A 27,334-nucleotide genomic window follows, 5' to 3' on the forward strand; every position below is an offset into this window, starting at 1 on the left:
GCTCTTGGCTGGTTCTGCTCCAGGGATGAGCTATGGAGGAGGAGGCTGCTTGGCTGGGGATAAAGGAAGTGGGAGCTCACATCATCTGCCAGGCCATGGTCCATAGGGGTGGGCAGGCTGCCTGGGTCAAGGCCTGGAGCATCTCAGCCATTATGCCAAATACCTTGACCCTGCAGTGCTTTCTCTATTCTCCAAGTACACTCCTCCCCCAGCTGGGTGCCTGGTTTTCTCTGACTTCCAGAACAGCGTCCCTCTCTCTCCTCCAAGAGAGTTTATTAACTTATATGGTCTCATTCTTTCATAGCACTTATTCCTATGTGAAATTTTATTATTTGTTTATTAGGGTTTTTCACGCTCCTTCCACTAGAATTTGAGCTCCTTGAGGGCTAGACATGTATGATACAATCCTTATGACTAGCCTTACAGGACAGATAATGTCTCTATTTAATAGTTGAGAATACTGAGGTCACCCTGTTAATGAGTGGTAGAAAGAGGATCCCAGGCCATTCTAAGCTTCCATACAGAGCTCATTTCACCCAGAAAGATGGGGTAGGGTATATAGGCTTTTAGTCCCACAGTCTGCTTCCAGCAGCAGTAGCAGCAGTACTGTGTCAGGAGGCATTTATGGGAGTCCTGGGAATGTTCCCTACCACTATTGCAGGAGGGAAAACCAAGTAGGCTGCCCTCCTTGGAGCTCATGGGCTGATTAGATAGAGATACATATTCTAGTCTCTTTACTATGACACAGACTGTACTAAGAGCTATAAAGGGGTACAAAGTGCTTTAGGGGCACTGCCTTAGTCTGCTTGGGCTGCTGTAACAAAATATCGTAGACTGGGTGGCTCAAACAATAGAAATATTATTTCTCGCAATTTTGGAGGCTGGAAGTTCAAGATCAAGTCACCAGCCAATTCAGTTCCTAGAGAGCAGCCTCTTCATGCTTTGCAGATAGCTACCTTCTTGCTGTATCCTCACAGAGTGAACAGAGAGATCATCTTTCTCACATCTCTTTTTATAAGGGCACTAATCCCATTATGAGGGCACTACCCTCTTGACCTAATTACCTCCCAAAGGCCCCACTTCCTAATACTATCACATTGGGTATTAGGCTTCAACGTATGCATTTTGAAGGGAACACAAACATTTAGGTCCATAGCAGGTGCTAACTGTGGGTAGTCAGGGAGGGTAAGAGGTGCTGTCAGGGAAGACACTTTGAACAGAGAGGGTGGCAGGAGCAAAGAACAAAGAGACAGGGCCAGTTTGAGGACCAGTAAGGACTCCAGATGGCTAGGGCCTACCCCAACGGAAAGGGTAGTGATGGTGTGAAAGGTAGTGAGAAGGCAGGTTGGGGCCAAATCATGGAAGGCCTAAAAGAGATTGAAAAAAGTTTGGGCTTCCATGGCCATATGCAGTGGCTCACACCTGTAAATTCTGGCACTCTGGGAGGCTGAGGCAGGAGAATCACTTGAAAGCAGGAGTTTGAGACCAGCCTGCGCAAGAGCAAGACCTCGTCTCTACAAAAAATAGAAAAATTAGCCAGGCATGGTGGCACATGACTGTAGTCCTAGCTATTTGGAGGGCTGAGGCAGGAGGATTGCTTGAGCCCAGGAATTTGAGGTTACAGTGAGCTATGATGAGGCCACTGCACTCTATCTATCCAGGACAACAGAGTGAGATCCTGTCTCAAAAAAAAAAAAAAAAGTTGGGCTTCCTACAGCCTACATAGTAGATAATAAGAACACCCACAGAACAACAGCTGATTGTGCATGTTGGGTCCTTTACATCTCACAAAGCACTTCTGGCCCATTCTTTCACTCTACCCTCACAATTTCTAGCATGCAGGCTAGAGCGGCAAGTTTAGAATCAGAAGCCTGGGATCCACTCCATCAGGGAACAGTTGTGTAGATCTGAACAAGTCACTTCACATCTCCAAGGCTCACTTTGCTTATCTCTGACAACACGGCCCAGTTCTCCGAGCTTTAGGAAGGATTTCACAAAACCATGCACGTGATAATGCTCTATTTAACTGCTAGTCCTCAGTATTTTCTCTGTAAAGTGGGGACAATTCCTGCCCAGTCTAGTTCAGAGGGGCGGTGGCTGCGATTCTGTAAGCAGGGCTGCCTGCAAGAATCTTATTAACCAGGCCAGTGAGTTCATTTCCCTTTTTGGCAGCTGAGGCCAGGGAAATTGCTGTTTCTTGGTTGGTGGCTGAAAGCCTCAGAGAAGGGGCTTTGGCTACTTTAACAGTGTCTCTTAGCACTGGCCACAGTATTTAGCTTACTTGGGACAGAGAGGGATAGACAGGAAGCTCATGATCAAGATACACAAAGTAGAAGACACAGCAGCGCAGAAGCACAGACAGCGGGAGCCCAGCCCAGTTAAAGGGCCAGAACTCTTCGGGCCCCGCCCCCGCTGTCTCAAGATGACCAATCAGCAAGCGAGCCTCTTCGTGACGTTATCTTCTCGCGACAAAGCCGGCTGGCTGCGGCGTTTCCCAGTGACTTAGTCCGGGTGCCAAGGCTATGGGCAGCCAGGAAGTGCTGGGTCAGGCGGCCCGGCTGGCCTCCTCCGGTCTCCTCATGCAGGTACTTTCTCTGCCCGGCAGGTCCCAGCTCGTACCGCTGCTGGGATTCGCGGGGAGGCGGCCCTGGGGCCCTTGACGGCCCTCCCCGGGGCAAACCCAGTTCCAACGTGGACCCCGACATAGAGGGGTAGACAGGAGACCGTGGCCACGGTCACTGAGGGGGCGTCTGGGCCTGGAGTTGGAAGTCTGGAGTTGGAAGTCTGCATTCAGAATTTTGTCTGGGTGACTGCAAACAAGCCACTTTCCTTTTGAGCCTTATATTTCCCATATGGCAATTGGAGAGGGTTAGATCAGGTGGCAAGGTGGGGTGGGAGGTTTCTTATTTTGTGCTCGAGAAACTGATATTTTTAAGGCAAGGGGTTCATTTCCCCCATATCCCACTCCTGACCCTCAGCCTCTCTGACGCCCGCTGAGTTCAGGGAGGCCATATGCAATAGGTAAGAGCAGGGATCTAGGCTCAGGCAGGCCTGGAGTGGAACCATGTACTTGCTGCGTGTTTCAGGCCCAGCGACTTCACTTGCAGAACCTCAGCTCCTCATTGATAAAATGAGGGTAATAATAGGTAGTACCTAGCTCCTAAGGTTATTGCAAGGATTGATTGGGATCATTAGAATAAAGGCACTTAACACAGCACTTGGCTCTTAGTATGCACTTAATAAATGTTAGCTGCATCATTCTTCTTTTTATATGACCTTGGACAAGTCACTTCCCCTTCTTGGCCCCAGTTTTTTTTTTTTTTTTTTTGAGACAGAGTCTCACTCTGTTGTCCAGGCTAGAGTGCCATGGTGTCAGCCTAGGTCACAGCAACCTCAAACTCCTGGGCTTAAGCAATCCTTCTGCTTCAGCCTCCCAAGTAGCTGGGACTACAGGCATGCGCCACCATGCCTGGCTAATTTTTTCTATATATATTTTTAGTTGTCCATATAATTTCTTTCTATTTTTAGTAGAGACGGGGTCTCGCTCTTGGTCAGGTTGGTCTCAAACTCCTGAGCTCAAACGATCCACCTGCCTCGGCCTCCCAGAGTGCTAGGATTACAGGCGTGAGCCACCTCGCCCGGCCTTGGCCCCGGTTTTTGTTATCTGTCAGATACGATACATGCCAGTTGGTCCAAATGATATCTAAAGATTCTTTAAACCGTGGGAGTTGGTCATTCTGCCTCAAGTTGTTCAATTTCTCTCTCTTGCTGTTGAGCCAATCAACCCAACTTTACACAAGTCCTGAATACACCCTCTGCCTTACCTTAGAGAGGCACATGGAAGTTAGGAGAAAGAACCAAGCAGACCTGGGCTCGAACTTGGGCCTTGTCTCTTGCTAGATGCCTGCCCTTGGGAAAATCGCTTAGCTTCTCTGAACACCAGTTTCATCTTCAGTGAGAACAATAATGTAGCCTCATAGGTTCATTAGGAAGATTAGATGAAATCTTGCCTGTTAAGTGCCTGGCACATTTCAGGTACTTAATAAATATTAGCTTCTTTTATTAGGGTAATAAGGATTTTTTAAATAGTGTAGGAATGAAATGAGATAGGCTATGTAAAGCATGTAGAAGAGTGCCTTACATGTGATATGTGCTTAGTAAACATTAGCAGTTCTTCACCTAACCCTAAGCTTACCTAGGGTTTTGTTTTTTGCTATTTCACAATCCACATAACTGTATAAGTTCAGTGCTTTATTTGCAATGCTGATTTTTCAACCTTTGATAATACCTTACTACCCAGCAGATTGGCTTCCTGAAAAGAAAACAAGTTGTAGCTGAAAACACACTGGAGTCAGGCAGCCCACCTGTAACGTCAAGCTGTGTCATTGTTTGCTGTGTGACATTGGGCAGATCACTCTGAGTCTTACTTGCCTCCTGTGCATTTATCTGGTTGCTTTTAAGGGTCAAAATAATTAACGGATGTGAAAGAGCTTTTTTAAACTGTAAAGTCCATTACAAAAGTAAATGGAGACTGTGTTGGTAACAACGAGGGCCATTGTGTGGGGCAAATACTGGGTAGCATGAGCAGCCTCAGAACTTCATTAGCTCAAACCTTTATTCAAACCAATTAGGAGATACGGCTATGGCTGAGACATTAAGTTTCTTAAACAATGATAACTTTAAAGTTAACATAAATGTATGTGTATAGTTTTTTTAATAGCCATTATCTTTAGGTTTCTTGAATGTTTTGATTCAGCCTTGAATGCTTTCTCAAATTATGATCCAGACACTTCAGGTAATCTTGCAGTTATATTTTATTCTGCAAGAATTTTAGAGTCTTAATTCTGAGCCAGCCATGATGAAAGTATTAATACCTTTTATTTGTATGCATTTTTCAAAAATGCTTTCACCTCTACAATCTCATTTGATCCTGTACTTAACTCTATGAAATAGGTAGCCTCATTTGACACAGGAAATTGAAGCTTATAAAAATTAGAAAATGGTGGGTTTAAGAGCTAAATGGTAAGTTGAGACTCTCAGCTGAGAGCTTTCTTCAGTAAGGGTTCCATGAATTGGCTTCAAATCTCTAAAACTGAGTACAGAATTTGGTTTGTGTTCCTGCATGTTTCTAAGGAAAGGCTACAGAGCTTTTATCAGACATTCAAAAGATCACCTCTGACTCCATAAAGGTTAAGATGGTGATCTCTTGGCTTTGCACACCTTGCTGCTCTGTGACACTTTAGGGACAGTGTTACTGCACTCTTTTTTTTTTTTGAGACAGAGTCTCACTTTTGCCTGGGCTAGAGTGCCATGGTGTCAGCTTGGCTCACAGCAACCTCAAACTCCTGGGCTCAAGCGATCCTTATGCCTCAGCCTCCCTAGTAGCTGGGACTACAGGCATGTGCCACCATGCCCAGCTAGTATTTTTTTTCCCCATATATTTTTAGTTGTCCAGCTAATTTCTTTCTATTTTTAGTAGAGATGGGGGTCTTGCTCTTGCTCAGGCTGGTCTCAAACTCCTGACCTTGAGCAATCCTCCCGCCTCAGTCTCCCAGAGTGCTAGGATTACAGGTGTTAGCCACCGTGCCCGGCCTACTGCACTCTTTTTGATTATATCTCTCCCCAGAGAATTTCAAGCCATTGTAGTCCATTGGCATACTTTGATTGAATCTTCCAAATTGCAGCTGTTCGCGGTTAACCCTGAGGGTGCTTAACACAGAAGTGATTTGTCATTTGCTGCTGCAATGCAGGAGGGAGTCACTTAGTGAGTGAGGCTTAGCACCCTACCCAACATCCCCATTTAGCAACCCCATTTAATTGCAGCCTTGTTCTCTATGTCTCATGGGAAGAATTCTTTGCTTAGGTGGTTTTCTTTTTCTTTCTTTCTTTCTTTTTTTTTTTTTTTTTTGAGATGGAGCCTCGCTCTGTCACCTGGGCTAAAGTGCTGTGGAGTTAGTCTAGCTCACAACAACCTCAATCTCCTAGGCTCAAGCAATTCTCCTGCCTAAGCTCCTGAGTAGGTGAGATTACAGGCATGCTCCCCCACGCCTGGCTCATTTTTCTATTTTTAGTAGAAACGGGGTCTCGCTCTTGCTCAGGCTGGTCTCGAACTCCTGAGCTCAAGTGATCCTCCTGCCTTGGCCTCCCAGAGTGCTAGGATTACAGGCGTGAGCCACCGTGCCTGGCCTAGGTGGTTTTCTTGAATTGACAAGTTTGAAAGTCTCAATGCCTTTCAAATGGCAATAGCTGGACTCTATCTCCCTTTCCCCCCACTTGATATTATCTTATTCTTGTAGTTGTCATTTAAAAGATATTTCAACTCCTCTGTGGAAAGGGGAAAGTATTCAATAAAGAAATACATTTTCTGTTTTCTAATTGAGAAAACTGAAGTTCAAAGAGATTAAATGTTATTCTTGGAATTCCTAGAAATTTCCAGACAGACAAGTAAGAGAAATTAGACCCCATGATCCCTAGTGAGTCTGTTATACCCTGAAGGCTCCAACTTGCTAAGTGTGTGCTATTTCTAAGCAGGCTGGAGTGTTTCAGTTAGGAGGCTGGGCAATATGAACCACTAACTAGAATTCTTTTTCTGCCTCCTGGAGTGCTTGACATTGAGCCTGAAGAAACTCCGTGAATCTATCAGGATCTCCCTCTTCTCATCAGTAAATTAGGGAAACTTCCAAGTACCTCCTTGGGTTCTTTGACCACTGCACAAGAATTCTGAGAGACCCCAAGGAATGAAATTTCAGAAGAAATGCCACCAAATTGAGGATCTTAAAAGAGAGTCTCCATGGCAAAGCTGCTGTGTATCATTACGTCATGTTAGGAAGAACAGCCACATTGTTCTCATTTCAGCAAAGTAAACATTCCTAACATAATTGATTCTTATGTATTTTTCTCCTTCTTCTATAGGTATTGTTTCGATTGATCACCTTTGTCTTGAATGCATTTATCCTTCGCTTCCTGTCCAAGGAAATTGTTGGCGTAGTGAATGTAAGGTAAGAGGGGTGCACCCTGGCACTGCTCACAGCTCACATCCCTGGTCAGGTTTTCTTCAAACTCTGTACCTGTGTGTCACCCTCAGACTTTAGAAGCATGGAGCTCTATCAGAAGCAGAGTGTTCTAGCAGTGTGCTGAGGAGGACTGTGCAGGGGTCGGGGATGAGCAGGTGATGTTGTTTTTAGTGGACCCATGGAGTGTTTTTCCATTAGCAGCTTCCAAATGCACATTTCTCTGCCCACTGTTCCGGTTTTCCTACTCTTAGAACCCAGGAGAAGAGTGGGAGTAATTCATTGCAAACCCCATCTCAAGTATAATATAACCCTGTGTTCTTGTCCTGCTGACAGCAAAGGAAGCAGGAATTCTGCAGTTCGTGAGGATGCACTTCATAATTGCAGGGCTGGAGCACCCACCTTCCCTCCCTCCTCAGTGATTTTATAATTGGGATACAGTAACTGGGATGAGAGCTTGAGTCCTTGTCATTCGTTCCTTGGAGGCTCTTGGAAAGCTGACTTGCTTTGTCTTTTAGACTCAGCTTGTTTCTTCTGCTCTCCTCCTTTCTGTTCAAGGACACCCACACATATTTTGTATTCGCAAGTGACACAAAGTATATGAAATGATGTGAGTGCTCAGAATAGCTCAGCTTCTCAGGTGTGTCTTCATGCCCTGATAAACAAGACAATATGTTCTAGACAGCATTTCATGTCTAATACTTACCAAGCATATGCTATTGGCTCTGTTCTCAGAGTTTAGTGGCAGTTCTCAAACTTTGATGGGCAAAGGAATCATCTGGGCAACTTTGCACTAGGTAGGGTGAAGATGAAGGGCCCAAGAATCTGCATTTTTACAAGCTCCTCGGGTAAGTTTGAAACAGGGATCATACTTTGAGAAATACTGCTTTAAAAGCAGGAAGGAAGAGGGACAAATCCTCTTAGGGGCTCAGATTTTTCTCTCCATGCAGCCTTCCCGAGATTGGCAGGTCCTTGTCTGACAGCCCTTGTCTGGCCGCCCTCCTGCTTAAGGTGTGGCTCTGCCTCCTCATTTGCAATGTTCCACAGAGGCACTGGGAAACAGGATAATCCTTGGGCAACCTCAGAGACCTGAACCCTGGGCCATCCTCACTCTGGTTTCATCTGGGCCACTGCCTGTTGGTTCATCACTAAGGTTTAGGAAGGTTCACCCAGGTGCTGCCCACCTAGGAGGTACCCGGGCAAGACTTGCTGATCCGGGTTGCAGCAGTTTCTGTAATGGTTTCCAGCCCTATTGCTTGTCTTGAGCTTCTTTTGGCCAGAACCTCTACTTAGTAGAGCTTCAGCTTTTCTCGCAGGGGCTGTCATGTCACTAGTTTCAGTGTGACCAAAAGGTCCCCTTGCTGTGTGGGGTCATAGTCTTGTTCTTTTCTCCTCCTTATGGTCAGAGCCACACCTCTGCCTATAGCCATGAAGGCTGCAGGCTTTGGGGGCCACTGCAGTAGTTTCATCCCAGATGTAACTGTAGACATGCACACTCAGGTATCCCTTGCTAGGATCCTAACTCTGTTCTCATGAATCGGACTGGCAGGGGGTCCTGTAAGAGCCCACTGCCCTCCACATCACCACCAGTGGTTTCTGACTAAGGCTATATCTCCTCCCTGTTGCTGGAAAAAATCCCAGTTCTCCCTGTGAAAAAACTAAAGGCTGTATTGACTTCTGCTTTTCCTTTACAGGCTAACACTACTTTACTCAACCACCGTCTTCCTGGCTAGAGAGGCCTTCCGTAGAGCATGTCTGAGTGGGGGCACCCAGCGAGACTGGAGCCAGACCCTCAACCTCGTGTGGCTCACGTGAGTTATGCTTTGGCAAGAGACAAGTCTCCGGAAGGCAAGTGTAGTGAGTGTTGTAAATGAAACAGCAACACCTGCCTAAAGCTGAAGTGTCTCCAGATTTGGTTTTGCAGTGGGTTTCTGAGGGCTACGTATACAACAGGAAGGACAGAGTATCTGTGTTGAAGGAGCTTTTTGTTTGTTTGTTTGTTTTGGGGAGACAGAGTCTTGCTCTGTTGCCCAGGCTAGAGTGCTGTGGTGTCAGCCTAGCTCACAGCAACCTCAAACTCCTGGGCTAAAGAGATCCTCCTGCCTTGGCCTCCTAGAGTGCTAGGATTACAGGCATAAGCCAGCACACCCAGCCTTAAGGAGCTTCTTGGTTCATTTTTCCTCTGGATGTCCAGGAGCCAGGAGGATATTCTGGGTTGGGGTTTCTGGGCCAGGTTTCTAGCTCCCCTTTGGAGGTCATTTCTCTGGCTCCCATTTGGCCTGTGTCATCTTTTTTATTCCTAATCATTTTTGCCGTATAGTATCTTTTGAGCTTTTAACAATCACTTATATTTTTTTGAAAGCCTTTTAGAGGTTTTATTATATCTTTCTTCAATTTTATGTGATTTCAGTTCCGAGTCTTTTAGAATAGTCTTGAAGGCCAAGTGCATCAGCCAAAAATTTTAATGGCTTTTCTCCAGCTAGATCCTGCGGGGAGGGCTGGTGGTTGAGGTTGTTTTCCAATGCTGTCCTTGCTTAACTCCTTATTGCCTCACAGAAGTGACTGTCATAGGGCTGGTAGGTGTTGATTTTATTAGAGGAATGACTGTTAACCACCTAGTCATATTTAAGTGCTCTGTGGTACACATGTGAAAGGATACTGAGCACTGGTCTGTTGGTTATTTGGGATGCAAGAACCAGCCATATACTGTCAATCGTGCTAAGCACAGACAACAGATGTTTTCTTTCTGGGAATTTTGCTTGTCAAGTATAACCCAGTGGACAGGAATATAGGCTTTGGAGTTACAGCAGGTTTGGGTCCTGCTTCTGCCCTTGATTAGCTGTTATGACCTTGGCCAAATTACCCAATGCCTGTCAGCCTCAGTTTCCTCATCTTTTAAATGGGGATAATGACAGAGGATCATTGCAAGGTGTCAGTGAAATAAAGGGTGTGAATCATAGTGCTTGGCATGTAGTTAGTGCCTTAATAAACGGTAGCTGTTTTCATTATGACTGCTTTTTTTTCTGTTCAATGTTAGTATTTTAATGTTTAATATTTATTTTTAAATTTAATGAAACATTTTTTCCGCCTCTTCCAGAGTCCCTCTGGGTGTATTTTGGACTTTGTTCTTGGGCTGGGTCTGGTTGCAGTTGCTTGAAGTGCCCGATCCTGATGTCATCCCCCACTACAGAACTGGAGTGGTGCTGTTTGGTCTCTCGGCAGTGGTGGAGCTTCTAGGAGAGCCCTTCTGGGTCTTGGCACAAGCACATATGTTCATCAAGCTCAAGGTCAGTGTGCCTTCTGCTGTGAATGGGAAATGTGAAGAATATGGGAAAATGTGATTTTTAAAAAAATGCTTTTATAGGTGAGAATGATTTTTCAGGACATGCATCTAAAAAAGTATTTCGGGCTGGGTGCAGTGGCTCACGCCTGTAATCCCAGCCCTTTGGGAAGCTGAGGTGGGAGGATCACTTGAGGCCAGGAGTTTGAGACTAGCCTGAGCAACATAGTAAGATCCCATCTCTAAAGAAAAAATTTTTAATTTTAAAATCAGCCAGGTGTGGTGGCACACATCTGTAGTCCTAGCTACTCAGGAGGCTGAGGCAAGAGGATCACTTGAACCCAGGAGTTGGAGGCTACAGTAAGCCATGATTGGGCCACTGTATTCCAGCCTGGGCAACAGGCTGGAATATCTCTAAAAAACAGTATCTCTGGAAAAGAAAATTGGAAAAAGGTACCATGACCTGTTAAGTTTATTCACTTGAAATTTGTCAGATGGGCTGGGCTAAAGTTTACCTCTGCTATAGTATAAATGAAAAACAGGTTTGCTAATAAGGAAGTTATTAGTTCAAATCAGAATTTAGGAGTACTGCAAGGATTTCTCAGATTTTTCCAGTGATTTTTAGTTGTAAACTATAATATTAGTTTTTCTCTTTATCCTTTAAAATATATTATTTGATACATGCAAAAGAACATATATTACGTGTAAATCTTAAAGCATAATATACTGAAGATCCATGAATGTACCACCCCACCCAAGAAGTAAAATATTACTGATACTATGTCTAGCCGTGTGCCCCACCCCCACCACTGGGTAACCACTACCCTGGATTTTCTGTTTGGCATTGCTTTGCATCTTTGCTTTTTGATAATGTTTGTGCACCTTTATCCCGTGTTTGCAGGTGATCACTGAGAGCTTGTCGGTAATCCTTAAGAGTGTCTTGACAGCTTTTCTTGTCTTGTGGGTGCCTCACTGGGGACTGTACATTTTTTCTTTGGCCCAGGTAAGAGTCATGGCTTTCAACTTTTTATATAATCTATGTTTCTCCATTTAGTTTTTCTTGTTTCCACTACTATGTGGTTTATGTTCCAGTACTCACACATGTGGCAAAGGCTGAAAGTGCTAGAAGACTGGTCTTGACACTGATTCTTCTCTGGCTACCAAGTCCATCCTGTTTCACACATTCCCAGGGACCCAGTGAGGGCCACACACTCAGCCACATTGTCAAACATCAAAAACTCCTTCTAGACTTCCAGTGGGCAAGCCCATATCAAACTGATCTTTGCTTATCTGATAGTCCAGGAGAGCAGAAGAAAAGCAGTAAGGGAGTGGGGTGGGAACCAAATTGCATGTGTATTATTTTCCCTGGATTTCAATCGATTGTTTGCAGAATAGGAGGAAACTCTGCAAGCATGTTTCAAACTTAGATTGAAACCTCACGTAATTCAGCAGGCGTGACTCAAGTCAGAGCAGGTATATTTTCAGTTTTAGCAATTTTGGTTTCATTTCCATCTCATCATTTTTTTGGTTCTAGTTCACATTTCTAGTTCTAATAAAAATATAATAGAGTATAAGTGCTATTTTAAAAAATGAAATTTAAGATGAGATACTTATCAGAACATCTTATAATACAAAGCACTTTGTAGTTTTCATTAATGTATAGGGAGACAAATTAAGACTCCTAGTGATTTATGTGAAAGGGAACTTGTCACAGAGGACGTTGGCATCAGGTGGTGTGGCTCACAGCAGTGCTGCTTGTGCTTTAAGAACTTGCGGCATGAAAGAAGAAGGATGGTGGATGGTGGGCTCAGTCCTTAGGCATGGTTGGGACCAGAGAGCACAGGAGCCTAAACCTGCTAAACTGAGACTCCTCTGTCTCCTGCCACTGCCTTTACTACAGGAGCAGCCCTGGTATTGCCAGGTTGAAGGCGGGGCCTGGAGGTCCCAGTTCTTCTTGAGCTAGTGTGTGCTGTTGTTCTGGGGAGAGAAAGAGGGTTAAAGGAACTTGTGAAAGGGGCTTTTTTGGATATTCCTCCTCAACCTGCAAATGAAACCCAGCTGCTGGTCCTGGCCAGAAGCCATTCTTTTGTCCTTGATGGGGGTGGGGGGATGGCCCTTCTTATTCCCCCACCCTTTCCTCCCCATCCTGTAGTAGCTCTCACCCTGCCTATGCACTGCGCAGAGAGGAGAGAGCCAGCAGCTCAATTCTGCTTTGTAATCATAAATGTCACAGGTTTCCGGGGTTTATGGAAAATCCACACTCCTAGATGACTGTAAGTCCCTGATAGTAGCACAGTCAGGACGCGTGGATCTCCAGTGTGCTGTCTAGGTAGGGAGGTATTCCTCTGGCCAAATACAAATCCTTTGAGAACCTATCTGACATTGCTGTGGCAGTTGAGCTAGTGGTTGTCTGTCGTGAAAATTATGTTCTGCCTGCCCAGAAGAACTTATGTTCTCCCAGGTGAGTGACGTATTGAGAACACTTTCACGTGGAGATGCTGTGGTGGAGCTGGGTCTAAGTGAATAGTGCTATTTTCCAGAGGGTGAGGCATTGCTCAATAGAAAATGCAGCTAATCAAGACGGTTCTATTTCTTGACTGGCCTTTGAGGTCAAATTTATAGGCATATCTTCATTATGCCTTTATTAAAACCCTTTTTCTTTTTTCAGCTTTTCTATACCACAGTTCTGGTTCTCTGCTATGTCATTTATTTCACAAAGTTACTGGGTTCCCCAGAATCAGCCAAGCAACAAACTCTTCCTGTCTCCAGAATAACAGATTTGTTACCCAGTATTACAAGAAGTGGAGTAAGTAATATATTTTGTCTCCTACCATTTTAATTGCAGATTCTGGTTATCCTTAAAAGAAAGAAACTGCAACTGGTTTATTGTTATAATAGAAAGGTAATTTTATAATTCATGTGTATTGAGTACTTGCTATATGCTAGGCCAGGGTTTCTAAATCTTAGCACTATTGACATTTTAGACTGCACAGTTCTTTGTTGTAGAGATGGTCCTATGCATTGTAGGATGTTTAGCAGCATCCCTAATCTCCACCCACTGATGCCAGTAGCAACTATCCCCAGTTTAACACCTAGAAATGTTTCCAGACACTGCCAGATGTCCTCTGGGGGACAAAAATTGCCCCAGTTGAGAACCACTGTGGTAGGCCCTATGCTGAATGCTTTACATCCGTTATTTAATGCTTACAACAACTCTAAGGGGGTGAGACTGTCATTATTTCTATTTTAGGGTTGAGGAACTAAGGCTTAGTGAATAATACCTGCTCAAGGTGAGGGTTGGAGCGAGGATGGGAGCCTGGAGGGGCTCAGATGCCAGCAGAGCACAGGTTCTAACCATTGTGCTTCACTCTGTCTATTTTGCTATGTCGGGTTTTCCCTGGGTTGACCTCTAACACAGACGGTCCAGAGTTCTAGGAGAGCAAGGATGACCCCCACCTGGTCTCTTTATTTAGGTGTCAAGCTAGTCTTTCAAGTAGTCCACTTTCCCAGCTAGACCACTGAGGATTCTAGATGCTAATGTGTGTAGTGAAGCATAATCTTTTCTACATAACTCCTTCACTCTCAGTCCATTGGATTTTATTTCCTGGCTCTTGTGGGGTCAGTGCTGCTGTACCTGGCCCTGGGCTTGCACACGTGATGGTATACCACACTGTTCGCTCAGAGGCTTTGTGAGCTGCTCCATTCTGGGCACTGGCCCTTCTTCCCATGTGTGTTTGCTTGCTGGATGTGGTGCACTCAGTTGCGGTAAGGCATCCACCGGACTCCTCCTTGTTCCTCTTTTGTGATTAGTTGAAAAAATAGTAAAATACATGGGACTTCAGTCTCAGATTTATGGAATTGTGTTATATAACTTTTTAAAGAAAAATTAGATATTATGGGCCGGGCGCAGTGGCTCACGCCTGTAATCCCAGCACTATGGGAGGCCGAGGCAGGCGGATGGTTTGAGCTCAGGAGTTCGAGACCAGCCTGAGCAAGGCGAGACCCCATCTCTACTAAAAATAGAAAGAAATGATTTGGACAGCTAAAAATATATATAGAAAAAATTAGCCGGGCATGGTGACTCATGCCTGTAGTCCCAGCTACTCGGGAGGCTGAGGCAGGAGGATCGCTTAAGCCCAGGAGTTTGAGGTTGCTGTGAGCTAGGCTGACGCCACGGCACTCACTCTAGCCCGGGCAACAGAGTGAGACTCTGTCTCAAAAAAAAAAAAAATTAGATATTATGTATCAAAGCCAGATATGTTCTCATTTGTTAGATAAGAGTTCTCCATTCTGATCACCTAGATCTCACCTTTAACCTAAATCAATGTGACAATTTTAGATACCACTGTGCCTCAACTGCAGGCTCAGATGGTTAGGACTAGGGATTGCTTCTCTTGCCTGGAGCTTCTGCTGCCTGCCCAGAGGGCAGGTCTGAGAGCACAGAAAAGTCCCTTCTTCCCTGAGTATTCCCTGGTGCCCAACTGTACCAAGCCTGGCAGCTTTTCATACTGGGCCAGTCCCTATGCTCCAGCAGTATTTTGGAAAGGAGCATTTGAATCATTAATATAAACAAAGAGAGAAGATAATTAAAAAAGTCTGTCAAGTGTTTATTAAACCCTGTGATGGGCTCAGAACTCTGACCTTCAGTTTCTTTACCTGTCAAATGAGGATAATAATAGTACCTCCCTCCTAAGATCATTCTGAGATGGGGCACATAAGGTGCTTAACGTTGTTGCCTGGCACACGTGGGTATCCCCAAGTGAGAGTTGATATCGTCACTGCCATCACATAGTGATGCTGCTCGGAGAGCAGAGCTGCTCCCTGGGAGCACCCTAGCACGGCAAACACCGATGGCGCTGGTCTGAGAGCTCAGCGGCTTAATCTGGCAATCTACCCTGGAAGTGCCCGTCCCCACACTGCCAGGACAGAAGCCCTAATCATGGGAAGGTTGTATGCACCTGTCATACACAGAGGCACTGTTCCTGTTGACAGACAGGAGGACCATGGCCCCATGCTCAGTGCTATCTGCAGTACAGACACGTAGGAGAGGTGATTCCCAGGCCTCAGGGAACTTCCTGTAGGTTTGACAAACACCAGATATAGATCTGAAGCCTGCAGGATGCTCTCCAGACCTCGGGGTCTTCATTTTTTAAGTGGGATTGTTGGCCTACATGATCTGTGAGGCCCCCCCTTGAAGACTTCAGGAGTTCCATGAAAGTGTCTGAACTTTGACAAAGAGCCATTTACAATAACTGCCAGTGACTGTATGCTCTGTTCCGGGTACTACACCAAACACTTGGCATGAATTTTTGTGTTTAATCCTCATAGTAATCATATGACATAAATACTATTGTCTCCATCTTACAGATGAGCAAACTGAGGTTCAGAGGAGTTCAGTAACTGGCCCAAAATCACACAGCTGGTTTTGGACCCACTTCTAATTTCTGTCTGTGGACTAACTTTAGTCTATGTGATTCACCTCTATGTTATACAGTCTTCCAATAGGAATTGGCTTATTGCCCATAGTAGTTATCTATTTACTTAACGATTGGGAAGTTCCAGGTAGAACAATTCATTATTCAGCCTTGTTATTTTAAAAAGAGAAAAGAAATGAAATGAATCTGAATGCAGTGTATGACTTTACCATAGCAACACACCTAACTTGACTCCCTGGAGCAGCTTTCTGCACTAAGGGCTCCCTTATTCGAAACTGGCCAAACAATTACACTCAAAATCAATTTGAACTAATTGCGAGATTTCTCTTCCTGTTCTTGTAGAATTCCAACTTCTTTAAATATAATAATTTAGCCTTATAATAAATTAATGATACCTCAAATATTGGCTGCCTTTTTTATTCATGGACATTTCTGAGGGCTTTAATATGAGAGAGATGCTAATGTTTAAGTAAAGCTGAGGAGTTTGACACAGCCAGCATGTATTAAGCATTGTTATATGTTGAGCACTGTACCAGATGCCCTGAGTGAGGTCCCTGCCCTCAGGAATTGCATGGTAATGGGGAGATAGGATATGCACTCAACTAACTACACTGCAAGGCAGTCTTTTTAAACATCAAACTTCCTCCTTCATGGAGGAAGCTGCTTTTGAGCTGGACCTTGACACATGGGTGAGCAGAGGTGAAACATGTATGTGTGGTGGAAATGGGCATTCGTGATGGCAGGAAGGAGGAAAATTTGCTTAGGGCCTATTATTAATATATGCCCATCATTATGTTGGAATTGGGAATGTAGAGATGGCTGGGGTACTTAGGGTGGCTGGACAGTTGGGGAAGGGAGAGAAAGCAAAAGGTAGAAGGAGGTGATGAAGGGAAGTAAAGCTGGCCTGCTGGGCTAGGGCCAGGTGGTAGTGGCCTCAGTGCTGTGGAGTTTGAGCTTAATTCAGGGACACTGGAGCCTAATGAAAGGTTTTTGAACAGTGCCATGATTTAAATGCCTGTGTTGAGCTTACCATCTGTTACAGATTTTTAGTATCTCATTTTCTCTCATTTAATCCTCACACCAGGCCGGGCACTGTGGCTCACACCTATAATCCTAGTACTCTGGGAGGCTAAGGCAGGGGGATTGCTTGAGCTCAGGATTTTGAGACCAGCCCGAGCAAATGCAAGACCCCTTCTCTACTAAAAATAGAAAAACTTAGCGAGCATGGTGGTGAGCACCTGTAGTCCCAACTACTTGGGAGGCTGAGGCAAGAGGATCTCTTGAGCCCAGGAGTTTGTAGTTGCAGTGAGCTATGACTCTGTCTCCAAAAAAAAAAAAAAAAACAATCCTCACACTATCCCCCCATGAGATAGGACTTATCCCATTTTGCAGATGAGAAAACCAAGGCTTAGCAAAGTTAAGTATCTTGCCAATGGCCTTTGCACAGGTAAGTGTAGCTTGAGTCCCCATCTCCAAGCTTGACTCCAAAGCCCAAACCTACAATGAGCTGGATGGGCTAGAGAAAAAGTTGGAAGCAAAAAAACTCGTTAGGAGGCTGTGGCAATTGTCCAGGTGAGAAGTGATGAGGGCAGGGAGAGGGGGATGGATGTGGGAGAATGGACAAACCTGGGCAGAGTCTATCGCCCTGGAGCAACTGAGAGTGGTAGGGAGAGGAAGAGTGCTGTGTGAGGTGGTGGAGGTGATGGAGGGCAGGGGACAGGACCGTGGCCTCACACTCCCTAGTGACTCTTGTCACTGTGGTAAGGATGTGGCTGACTGGATCATCCTGAGTCAGAAGAGTCTGGGAAGTGGACAAGTGACTCAGGTGAAAGCATGATGAGCCTCTGAATTCTGATTCCAGACCTTCCGCGGAGTTACTGCCCATCAACTCTCACCATCCAAGCCTCAGTTTCTCCATCAGTACAGTGAGGCAGTGGAATGGCTTGTTAGGGGCTTCTGGAGAATTCACGGTCATTTAAACCAGCTCGGCAGTACCACCCTAGCTCTTGTGAAATGGGCCTCTTTTGAACATCCCAAGTGACACATCCATTCTGAATAGAATGGTAAAAGTCCACAGAATGTGCTTCCTCCTATCTACCACTTAGCAGGTGCCTCTCAGGGGAACTCCAGTCTCAGATTGGACTTCCTTCCTCTGTGTCCTGATGAGCACTTTAGTAAGCAGTGTGGCCATTCCTTCTGAACCACAGGCCCATTTAAACTGAAGGCATTAGGAGAAAGGAATGCACAGTAGGAGCTTTCAGATTAGACACACTGTCATGATTTCACTCTCCTGAAGAACTTTTTCTTTTTTCTTTTTTTTTTTTATATTTTTAATTAATATAATTTGTTTCTATTTTTTAGTAGAGACGGGGGTCTCGCTCTTGCTCAGGCTGGTCTCGAACTCCTGACCTCGAGCGATCCTCCCGCCTCGGCCTCCCAGAGTGCTAGGATTACAGGCGTGAGCGCACCCGGCCCTGAAGAACTTTTTCTTCAAAGAGCTCAATCATCTTTGCAAACCCATTCACAACCTATTGGCAGGTAGTCCTCACGAGAGCCTTGTGAGCAAGTTGTAACTTTTCATTTCCTTTGAACAGAGCACAGGTCCTGCTTCACAGACCCCTCAGAGGACCATCGTAGCATGGGGGCGGGGAGAGCATGGGAGAGAGAAGGTGCTGTGACCGCATCTCCACTCCACTGACGCCACGCTGGCCAGAAGCAGCACCTGAAGATGATGTGGTCCACAGTGCCCCCTAGTGGTGTGAAATCTGGTGCTCTTTGTTCTGGGGACATGAGATGGCCTGTATTAAACATCTTGTGGCCCAATTTCCTTTTTATTGGGGAAGATTTACTCCTGGGCTAGAGCTACCCTGGCATCTGTTGCAGATTCAGTGATACCCTGAAGATTCAGGCCTATCCTCCCAATGTCTGGAAGAAAGATTCAGAAACCAAGGGGTAAGGAGAATGGGGGCTAGAAATGATCCTTGCTTTTAGAGGTGCTGGAGACTTGCCCTGTCTCACGTGGTAGCCACCAGCCATATGTAGCTGTAGAGCACTTTGGAATGTGGCTAGTCTGAATTGAGATGAGCTGTAAATGCAAAATACACACTGAATTTCAAAGACTTAATATGGAAAAAAATATTTTTTATGTTGATTACATGTTAAAATGCTAATATTTTGGGTTAATGAAATATATTAAAATTAATTTCATCTGTTTATTTTTCCTGTTCTCTGTGGCTGCTAGAAATTTTGACATTACATTTCTACTGGATAGCATTGCTCTACACAGATGGGCTTTGCCAAGAGTAGGGGCCATGTGACCAGGGCAGGTTCCAGACCTGCCCTTGAGCCAACTTCCACAGCTGAGGCCAACCTTTTGGAGAGGTGGAGGGGGCTCGGCCTTGGTGATTCACCTGTCCCCTCCCAAAGAGCCCCCTGAAATCCCACCTTTCAAAAGTCATTACTTTGGATAATCACAGCTTTTCATAATGCAAGTACCTTAGGATCCAGAGCCTCACCCTAGACTGGACATTCTGGGATCCTGGATGCCTACAAGATAGAAGAGGGGGCTCTAGAAAGAACTTTGAGGTAGGAAAATAGGAGTTGGAGGATGATGAATCCCCTTGGCTGCCTCACTCTGTATTTTGTGATCAGCTCTCTGGTTTTGAGGCCACCTGTCATACAGGTTGACTTCTGCCCTATCTCAGTGTGTGCTTGTCCTTAGAAAATAGGCAGTTTTGTGCCCCCTGGGAGTTTTAGAAGAGTCATATCAGAAGTATTAGTTTTTCCTTTCCTCTGTTGTACCGATTCTGAGTGGTTTACCTAAACTTGGAAGGCTAAATTTCTTTTGAAACACACAAGCACAGTTCCTGTACTTTATGTGAAAGAGCCCTGGTGACTGAACATAGCGTTACAATGTGGGATATATGGAGCAGAATTTGTCTGCAGCTTGGCATGCTTTAGGCAGCTTTTAAGGGAAGAACTGACTGCGAACTGTATTAGATGTGGTCAGTGTACTGTGTGGGCCTCTAAAGGGACAGCAGCAATTCTTTAGGGGTCTCAGTGTGTGAATCCTGGGCAGGTCCCTTACAGACTTTGTCTTCATCATGTACGTTCTTTCCAGTATGTGTGTGATGCATTCTGTGTGCTTAGTATTAAATGAGGATTCAGTGGGACTATTCAAATTAGGATTTAGGGACCAGAATGAGTTTGCCTCTCAGATGGCATTGTATTCTTAGGCTTGAAATGCCTGGGGATTTTGTTTTGTTTTATTTTGTTTTCTCTTCTAGGCTTTTGTAAACTGGAAAGAGGCTAAATTGACTTGGAGTTTTTTCAAACAGTCTTTCTTGAAACAGATTTTGACAGAAGGTAAGTAAAAGCCCCTCCGAGCAGTCGGGAGAACATAGTAGGAGGGGGTTTCACAGGAATGATGATTACCTGCATCCAGACCACCTGTTTTTTCAAATAAGGAGCGAGAAACCGACATTTATGTAGTTTTTTGCTTTACTTAATTTGTCTAATTTAAATCTGTCCACAGCCTTGTAAGAAAGATATTGTCCTCCTTTATTATGAGTGAGGAAACGGAGGGTCTGTGAGGTTGTAGAACTTCTTCAGGGTTTAATAGTAACAAGAAACAGCCTAACTCCAAAACCCTATGTTGTATCATTTTGACAAATTTATTATAAAAATATTACATCAGTTACAGAAAAAACTTGGAAAATAGAGAAAACTATCCATAACCTCATTATGCTATCTCAACTTTTTATCCATTTTCTTCTTTTTAAAAAATTTTTAAGGACCAGGTTTCCATCATTTTATCTTCTTAAGCAAGATTCATCTGTGTGATAGTTTGGTCCACTTCTGACTCCTGTCCTTCCTGTTTAACAGTGACAGTGCCCTCAATGCAGAGGGCAAGCAGGGAGCTGAAAGTCTGTCTAGTTTTGTATGCTTGTGTGTGGTTTATTTGCACCCAGCTTTAATTCAGAGAAGGAGATTTTAAGGTAGCCCTAAGGTGCTGAAGGTAGTAGTTCCTCTCTACATATAAATTTCATGTCTACACATCTATATATCTATTACTGGACTTATTTCTTAATCTTTTTAAAAATTATCTTTTAATTATGGAAGTATTATAGTCCCGTTACCAAAATATGGGAAAATAGAAAAAAGTTACCTATAATCTTAGCATTCTAAAATAACTATTGTTATCATCTTATCATTTTCTTTCTCCCCCATCTTTATTTTTTGTTGATTGTGTCTCCAGAGGAAAGCAACTCCCCCCATGCCTTGCTTTCCCTGTGTGTGAGCAGAGGAGTAAGACCAGGAGGGTCTGAGGGCTCTCTGAGCTTTGAGAGCGCACGTTTCTAGCCTGAGCTTGTAACTCTGCCATTACAAAAGTGAAATTGTTCCAAGGACTTCTGGGGGAAGGGAGGATCAGAAGCCTCGGGAAAGCTGAGTGAAGTTGCCTGAGCTATAAGCTCTTTGAGAGCAGAGCGGGAACTGTGCTGGTCACCTCTGCCTTGCCGCTGGGCCTGGCACACGGTGGCTATTCAGCGTGTATTGTTAATGGAGTAGGAAAAGCAATGAAGGAAGGAAACTGTAGTGAAAGTGTATATTATGATAGTACTCGTTGTTCTCAGAACAGGATAATCAATGGAGGGAGTTTTGGAAAGGACAATTGCTAGTATGTACTTTTTTTCCTCCTAAGGTTTTTTTTTTTTTTTTTTTTTTTGAGACAGAGTGTTGCTCTATTGCCTGGGCTAGAGTGCCGTGGCATTAGCCTAGCTCACAGCAACCTCAAACTCCTGGGCTCAAGCAATCCTCCTGCCTCAGCCTCCTGAGTAGCTGGGACTATAGGCATGTGCCACCATGCCTGGCTAATTTTTTCTATATATTTTTAGTTGTCCAGCTAATTTCTTTCTATTTTTAGTAGAGATGGGATTTCACTCTTGCTCAGGCTGGTCTCGAACTCCTGAGCTCAAACAATCCTCCTGCCTCGGCCTCCGAAAGTACTAGGATTACAGGTGTGAGCTACCGTGCCTGGCCTCCTCCTAAGGTTTTAAGAAAAGTTTAAATAGTTTGAGGGAATGGATCCAGTCTAAGTAATGGCCCTAAATTGGTTGTCTGGATTGTAGTCCCTAGACGTGTATTTGCAGCAGCAGGTTTAAGTTAGCCACACGCTAAAGCCTCTAAGCTTGACCTCAGTGCAATGCCAGGTGCCTGCTCCACCGCTTGGCCACCCTGGCCTGGGCTGCCCTGGCTGGCAGAAGGCCATTAGGAACTTCTCAGGGCCTCCATCTCCATGGATGTGAAATAAGGAAGTGGCTTGACCAGCACCACCAGATTCTTTATATCTTTAAAAACAACAACTCCAGGCTAGGTGTTGTGGCTCACACCTGTAATCCTAGCACTCTGGGAGGCCAAGGCGAGAGGATCACTTGAGCTCAGGAGTTTGAGACCAGTCTGAGCAAGAGCAAGACCCCGTCTCTACTAACAACAGAAAAAGTAGCTGGGTCCAGTGGCACGTGTGTGTAGTCCCAGCTACTCAGGAGGCTTAGGCGGGAGGATTGTTTGAGCCCAGGAATTTGAGGTTGCCGTGAGCTGGGCTGATGCCATGGCACTCTAGCTGGGGCGACAGAGTAAGACTCTGTTTCAAAGAAAAAAAGAAAAAAAAAAAAACTACAGTTCTAAAAATGTTGAAGCCACTTTTTGTCAAAGCAAAAATATATGTACTGTTACCTTCTGCCCCCACATTTCCTGAACACTCTGTGCCAGGTGCTGAGAATGCAGAAATGCATGAGTAACAGGCTGTGGCCTCAAGGAGCTCGTTCTCTCACCAACATGCAGACATTTGTGTGGTTAACTCTTCCCGGGCTGTAGTACTTGGAGATATGAACTCATGCACCAGAAGTCCCTTGAGCGCCCTCTCATTTCCTGGAGCTCTGCTAGGAAACCAGTGTCATAGAGATGACTGAGATGTGGTTCCTGCCCTCAGGGAGCTTACAGAATGTGGGAGGGAGAGACCTATTCTGTCAAAGACAAGGAGGGCTCTGCAGGAAAGCCATTCTAGGTGGTGAGAATACCAAGAGCTGAAGCCCAGAGCCCCACTGGGCCCAGCCTGACTCAGAGCAGTGGGGGGCTAAAACTCTCCAGTAGGTATGATGTAGCAGAGGATGACAATGTGATGGGAGTGAGGTTGGTGAAGGGAGGCCAAAAGGTAGCTTGCGGTCAGTGTATAAAGGTCTCAAATGCAAAATTAAGGAGCCTGGACTTTTTGCAAACACTAAAGAGCCATGTAAAGGTGTGATAGCAGGGATTGACCTAAAAGCTGTATCTGCAAAAGCCGCAACCGTTAGTAGTGAGAGTGGATCAGAGCAGCACAGAGATCAGAGCAGCACAGAGATACCGACCTGGGAGGACCTGCAGAGATCCCTGCCACACATACAGTGGCAGGGAACTTGTTAGGGAGGCAAGGCCAGAGGAGAGTCTTAGGGGAAGATCATTACTGCTTCTAGCCTCCTAATGTTTTCCTTTTTCAGCAAGTTGGCAGAAGGTGAAAATTTCTCCTTTAGGGCAATAGGCACTATTTAGTGCTCCATCTCCACAGTGGTCAATGCTTTTAACTCTTGAGTAAGAAAATTCATGGAAGCCAAGGGGGTGGGGCTCCAGGCTGGCATCTTCACCTTGAAGACATTAGACTGTCATGAACTCAGGCTCCAGAGCTGCCAGCCCCCAGGGAGCTCTCTCCACCCTGCAAGGAACCTTCTGATGGATGAGCCTGTGTACATAATAGTGGGCATTTCATTTCACAGATAATTTATACTCACATTATCTGACCTCCCTTAATACTTGGAACAATTATTTTCATTATTAACATTTTAGTAATCTCCACATACTTTTTTTAGAACTTATTTTTAGACTTAAAAATTTTTTTTGTTTTTTTTTGTTTGTTTGTTTTTAATGTAACTGGCTTGGAGATTTGCTGTCAATGAAGCTCTCAGCATTTTCCAAAGTGTTACTGGAAATTACTTGAAATTGACATTGGGACAAGGAACATTTCTTTAACTGATCATCTGATTTTCTCCTTTGAGAATATTCCTCAACTGGAAAAGTTGGTAGATGACAAGAGAAAGGAAACAAGAAATTAATGTGCATTTGGAATGCTAATTATTTTGCTTTTTCACTTACAGGTGAACGATATGTGATGACATTTTTGAATATATTAAATTTTGGCGATCAGGGTAAGGTAAAATTCTGTAGTGTTTTAATTAAAGGTGAATACTATTAATAGATACTTCCTAATATTTTTCTCTTTAGTTTGATACATTTAATGAAATATGAACCTGAAGATTGTAAAAATAATGAATCCTGAAGATTTTAAATTGTAGGTCTTTGTAAATGTATGCTGTGTACTGACTATGCCCTCTAATGTGACTTGGGTAGCACGTTTTCTTTTGAGACCCCTGCCCTCTACCCTGCTTCCTGTGCTCATTTTCTGGGGTAGGAGGGGTGCCAGGAGAGGGAAAAGGGAGCTCACCATCACAACCACAAGAATCCGCCCCGCGTTTCTGTGGCTGGTTGGTCTCTTTCAGTATTTTTAAAAATAGAATTCCAAAGTAATGGAAATAAAAATAGAAAAAAAATCAACTTTGCATTAATGGCTTTTACAAGAAAGTGCTCCTGATAGAAACAGCCTGCATCTTGACTGTATCAGTGTCAATATCCTAATTGTAATATTGTATTAACACTACAGTCTTACAGGATGTTACCATTTGGGGAAACTGGGTAAAGGGTATATGGGATCGCTCTGTTATTTCTTATATTTCTCTGTGTATCTGCAATTATCTCAAGATAAAGTTTAATTAAAAATATTAAATTAGATAAACAGTTTTAATAGTGCTGTGAAAATTAAAATAGAGAAACCAGTATGATTGTTGTTTCTTCCTATTTGTTTTGTAGGTGTGTATGATATAGTGAATAATCTTGGCTCCCTTGTGGCCAGATTAATTTTCCAGCCCATAGAGGAGAGTTTTTATATATTTTTTGCTAAGGTGCTGGAGAGGGAAAAGGATGCCACACTTCAGAAACAGGTAGTCCTGGTTCTTATGTTGTCTCTCAAGTGAATTCTCCCTCTGACTGCAAGACAAATGGACAGGAATGTGGAGCTATAGGTTTCATTCTTCTCCCTCATTCTGAGTGATGGCAGGATGCAGAGTTCACTCTTCCTTCATGGCCTTCTCCCTTCTTTCTCAGCTGTCCTAACTTCTTACCCCCATCCTTCTCCATGACCTTGCTCTTGACCCAGCTCTCTCACAGCCCTCTACAGCTGTCCCAGTGCAACGCAATTGGCCTCCCATGGGCATAAGAATGAGGTCACCTCCCCATCCTCTGATTCTCAGTAACTGAAGAATGCAGAAGTTGGAGCAAGGCTAACCTAGGGCATGGGAGGAAAGAGTGTGGTCATTGGGTTTCACTCATCACACCAATTGTTTACACTTCTTAAGACTGTGACTTGCCCTGAGCTACATACTGACCCTGAGAATCTACATTCTCTGGTTGGTAAATACAGAAGAGATTTTGGTTGTAGGAACTTTACTTTTTCTAAAACCATTGAAAATGTCTGACTTAGAACTAAAAGCAAGTTAGTTTGGTCTCTTACATGCCTTATAAGATATTTTGCAAAATATGGATTATGCATGATATCTCAAAATGAGCTAATCTTGTTCTCAGTCTGATTTAGGAATATTTTCCTGAGTATACGTTGACAGTAATATCAGAGTTTTGACTTGTCAGGAGAAGCACAGAGCTGGCTAGCATATTTGAAAACTTGCTGCCCACTTAATAAATATCAGAGGGCAAAGTGAGTGATACTTGAAACAATTTACCCTAAGTGAGTTGAAAACTAAACCTCCCCCATACCACCTAAGGAGATACACACTATCTTTTCCCCTTCATTTGCTAATTGACACAAAAACAAAGATAGGCCACAGAAAAACAGTATACTCCTCACCCAGTAGGAAGAGAGAGAAGGCCAGACCAGAAGATTTTCTTCAACTGGTGATTCATCTGACTTCTTCCCTCTCGCCCTGGCCCCAGGAGGACGTTGCTGTGGCTGCCTCGGTCTTGGAGTCCCTGCTCAAGCTGGCCCTGCTGGCTGGCCTGACCATCACCGTTTTTGGCTTTGCCTATTCTCAGCTGGCTCTGGATATCTACGGAGGGGCCATGCTTAGCTCAGGATCAGGTACGCACAAGAGTTTTGCCAGACCTGTTCTAATTGCCAAACGGAAATAGAAGAGTCATGAATTTAAGAACTTGTGCACACACAGTTGCTATCTGTGTCAGTGTAGGGAAAACTGTCTGGTGGGACTGTCCCCCTCACTCAAGTTTAGGTGCTCAAGGTGCAGTCAAGGGCTTAGGCACCAGGGCGATCAGTTCCCCAACCTCACTTGGAGAAGTTATGACTCCCCCCTGCGGTTGGCTTTCGTCTCGGGCCTAGAATGTGTTTTGCCAAGCGCTTCCCTGTGCTCTCTCTGGGGTGAGGGAGGAAAGCAGAGGGCAGGCTCTAATGAGTCTCCGCTTGGTACTAAACACATCTGAAGGTAGTAAATGCCACATAAATCTCACGGCCAGATGCATAAAAGCCTCTGAAGGATAACCTAGAGCCATTTGCAGAGAATAAAATTGATCTCAGCAAATAAAATGGTATGTTTAATCCAGTGACTCTTGGTTTTTAAAGAAGAAAAGTATTGAATGTGTCTAATTTTGAAACACCAGGACACTGAGACTCTCACAGCCCTTGTTAGGCCTTGGGGACTTCACCAATTTCACAATGTGGTGGCTGTAAGCTGGCAGTCCATTTGCAGCATTTCATCTTGGGTTTAGCAAAGATGTTTTTAATTTCTCAGGTCACTAGACAAGAACCCTGAAGATTCTTTCTGCTACCCTATCTCAATATAAAGGGCTTTGTCAAATGCCATTTTACAGGTTCACTGGCATGTCATAGTCTCCACTATAATGGGGCCCAAACTTTTGGTATTAGGGGAAGAAGGGCCAAGTTTCTACACTAGAGCAAAGGTCATTAACTTTGGAGAAACACCTGCTGTGAAACCAATGAAGTGGTTTGCAGCTCCCTGCAGCTTGTGCTGTGAGAAGACATTTCCATCAGGCAACTGCAGGGAGGCCTCATTAGGAAGGCATTAGTAAGTTTATGTGCAGAGATTGGGAACTCAACTATTTCGTAGCAGTTCTGCCCCTTTAGAAAACAATCACCAAGGAACAGCCTTTAATGTAATATAATCACAGGACGTTGCCATGAGGGGAGGGCTGTCCCGTCATTATTATGTTCACCTGGTAATCACAGAAGAGATAAATATGACAACCAAAATGTCTCCAAAAAATTAATTAATTTTTAAAAAGAAGAGATAAATAAAGTACTGCCATTGTATAGTCCCTTTACTCAAATGAGGTGCTGGTGCCCATTTTGAGCATTGATAATAGATTTATCAGTTAAAAAGGTCAGTGTTCATTGGGTTCTAAGGTAATATGTTCAAGTCATTAATAATTTTAGACTCAAAAATGCGCTCTCCCAGTCTCATCTTCAGAGAGAACAGAGTCTT

At 44.3% G+C, this 27,334-nt stretch overlaps 1 protein-coding gene across 3 annotated transcripts in view; it reads left to right on the forward strand.

The window, feature by feature from the left end:
• Nucleotides 1-2,457: 2,457 nt before the first annotated feature.
• RFT1 (RFT1 homolog) overlaps nucleotides 2,458-27,334 on the forward strand; it is a 34,143-nt gene continuing 9,266 nt past the window's right edge. For 2 of the 3 annotated variants that reach the window (XM_045529990.1, XM_045529991.1), the window contains exons 1-10: nucleotides 2,481-2,585; nucleotides 6,913-6,998; nucleotides 8,705-8,821; nucleotides 10,108-10,297; nucleotides 11,192-11,293; nucleotides 12,959-13,096; nucleotides 20,012-20,090; nucleotides 23,909-23,959; nucleotides 24,678-24,808; nucleotides 25,815-25,959. In XM_045529990.1, coding sequence (XP_045385946.1) covers nucleotides 2,523-2,585; nucleotides 6,913-6,998; nucleotides 8,705-8,821; nucleotides 10,108-10,297; nucleotides 11,192-11,293; nucleotides 12,959-13,096; nucleotides 20,012-20,090; nucleotides 23,909-23,959; nucleotides 24,678-24,808; nucleotides 25,815-25,959 — 1,102 coding nt within the window. In that variant the 5' untranslated portion in view covers nucleotides 2,481-2,522. Of the gene's footprint in view, nucleotides 2,586-6,912; nucleotides 6,999-8,704; nucleotides 8,822-10,107; nucleotides 10,298-11,191; nucleotides 11,294-12,958; nucleotides 13,097-20,011; nucleotides 20,091-23,908; nucleotides 23,960-24,677; nucleotides 24,809-25,814; nucleotides 25,960-27,334 lie in introns of all 3 variants that reach the window. The other variant, XM_045529988.1, reaches the window with a different exon arrangement.

The sequence above is a fragment of the Lemur catta genome, chromosome 18 (genome assembly GCF_020740605.2).
Source record: "Lemur catta isolate mLemCat1 chromosome 18, mLemCat1.pri, whole genome shotgun sequence".
Classification (NCBI taxonomy): domain Eukaryota; kingdom Metazoa; phylum Chordata; class Mammalia; order Primates; family Lemuridae; genus Lemur; species Lemur catta.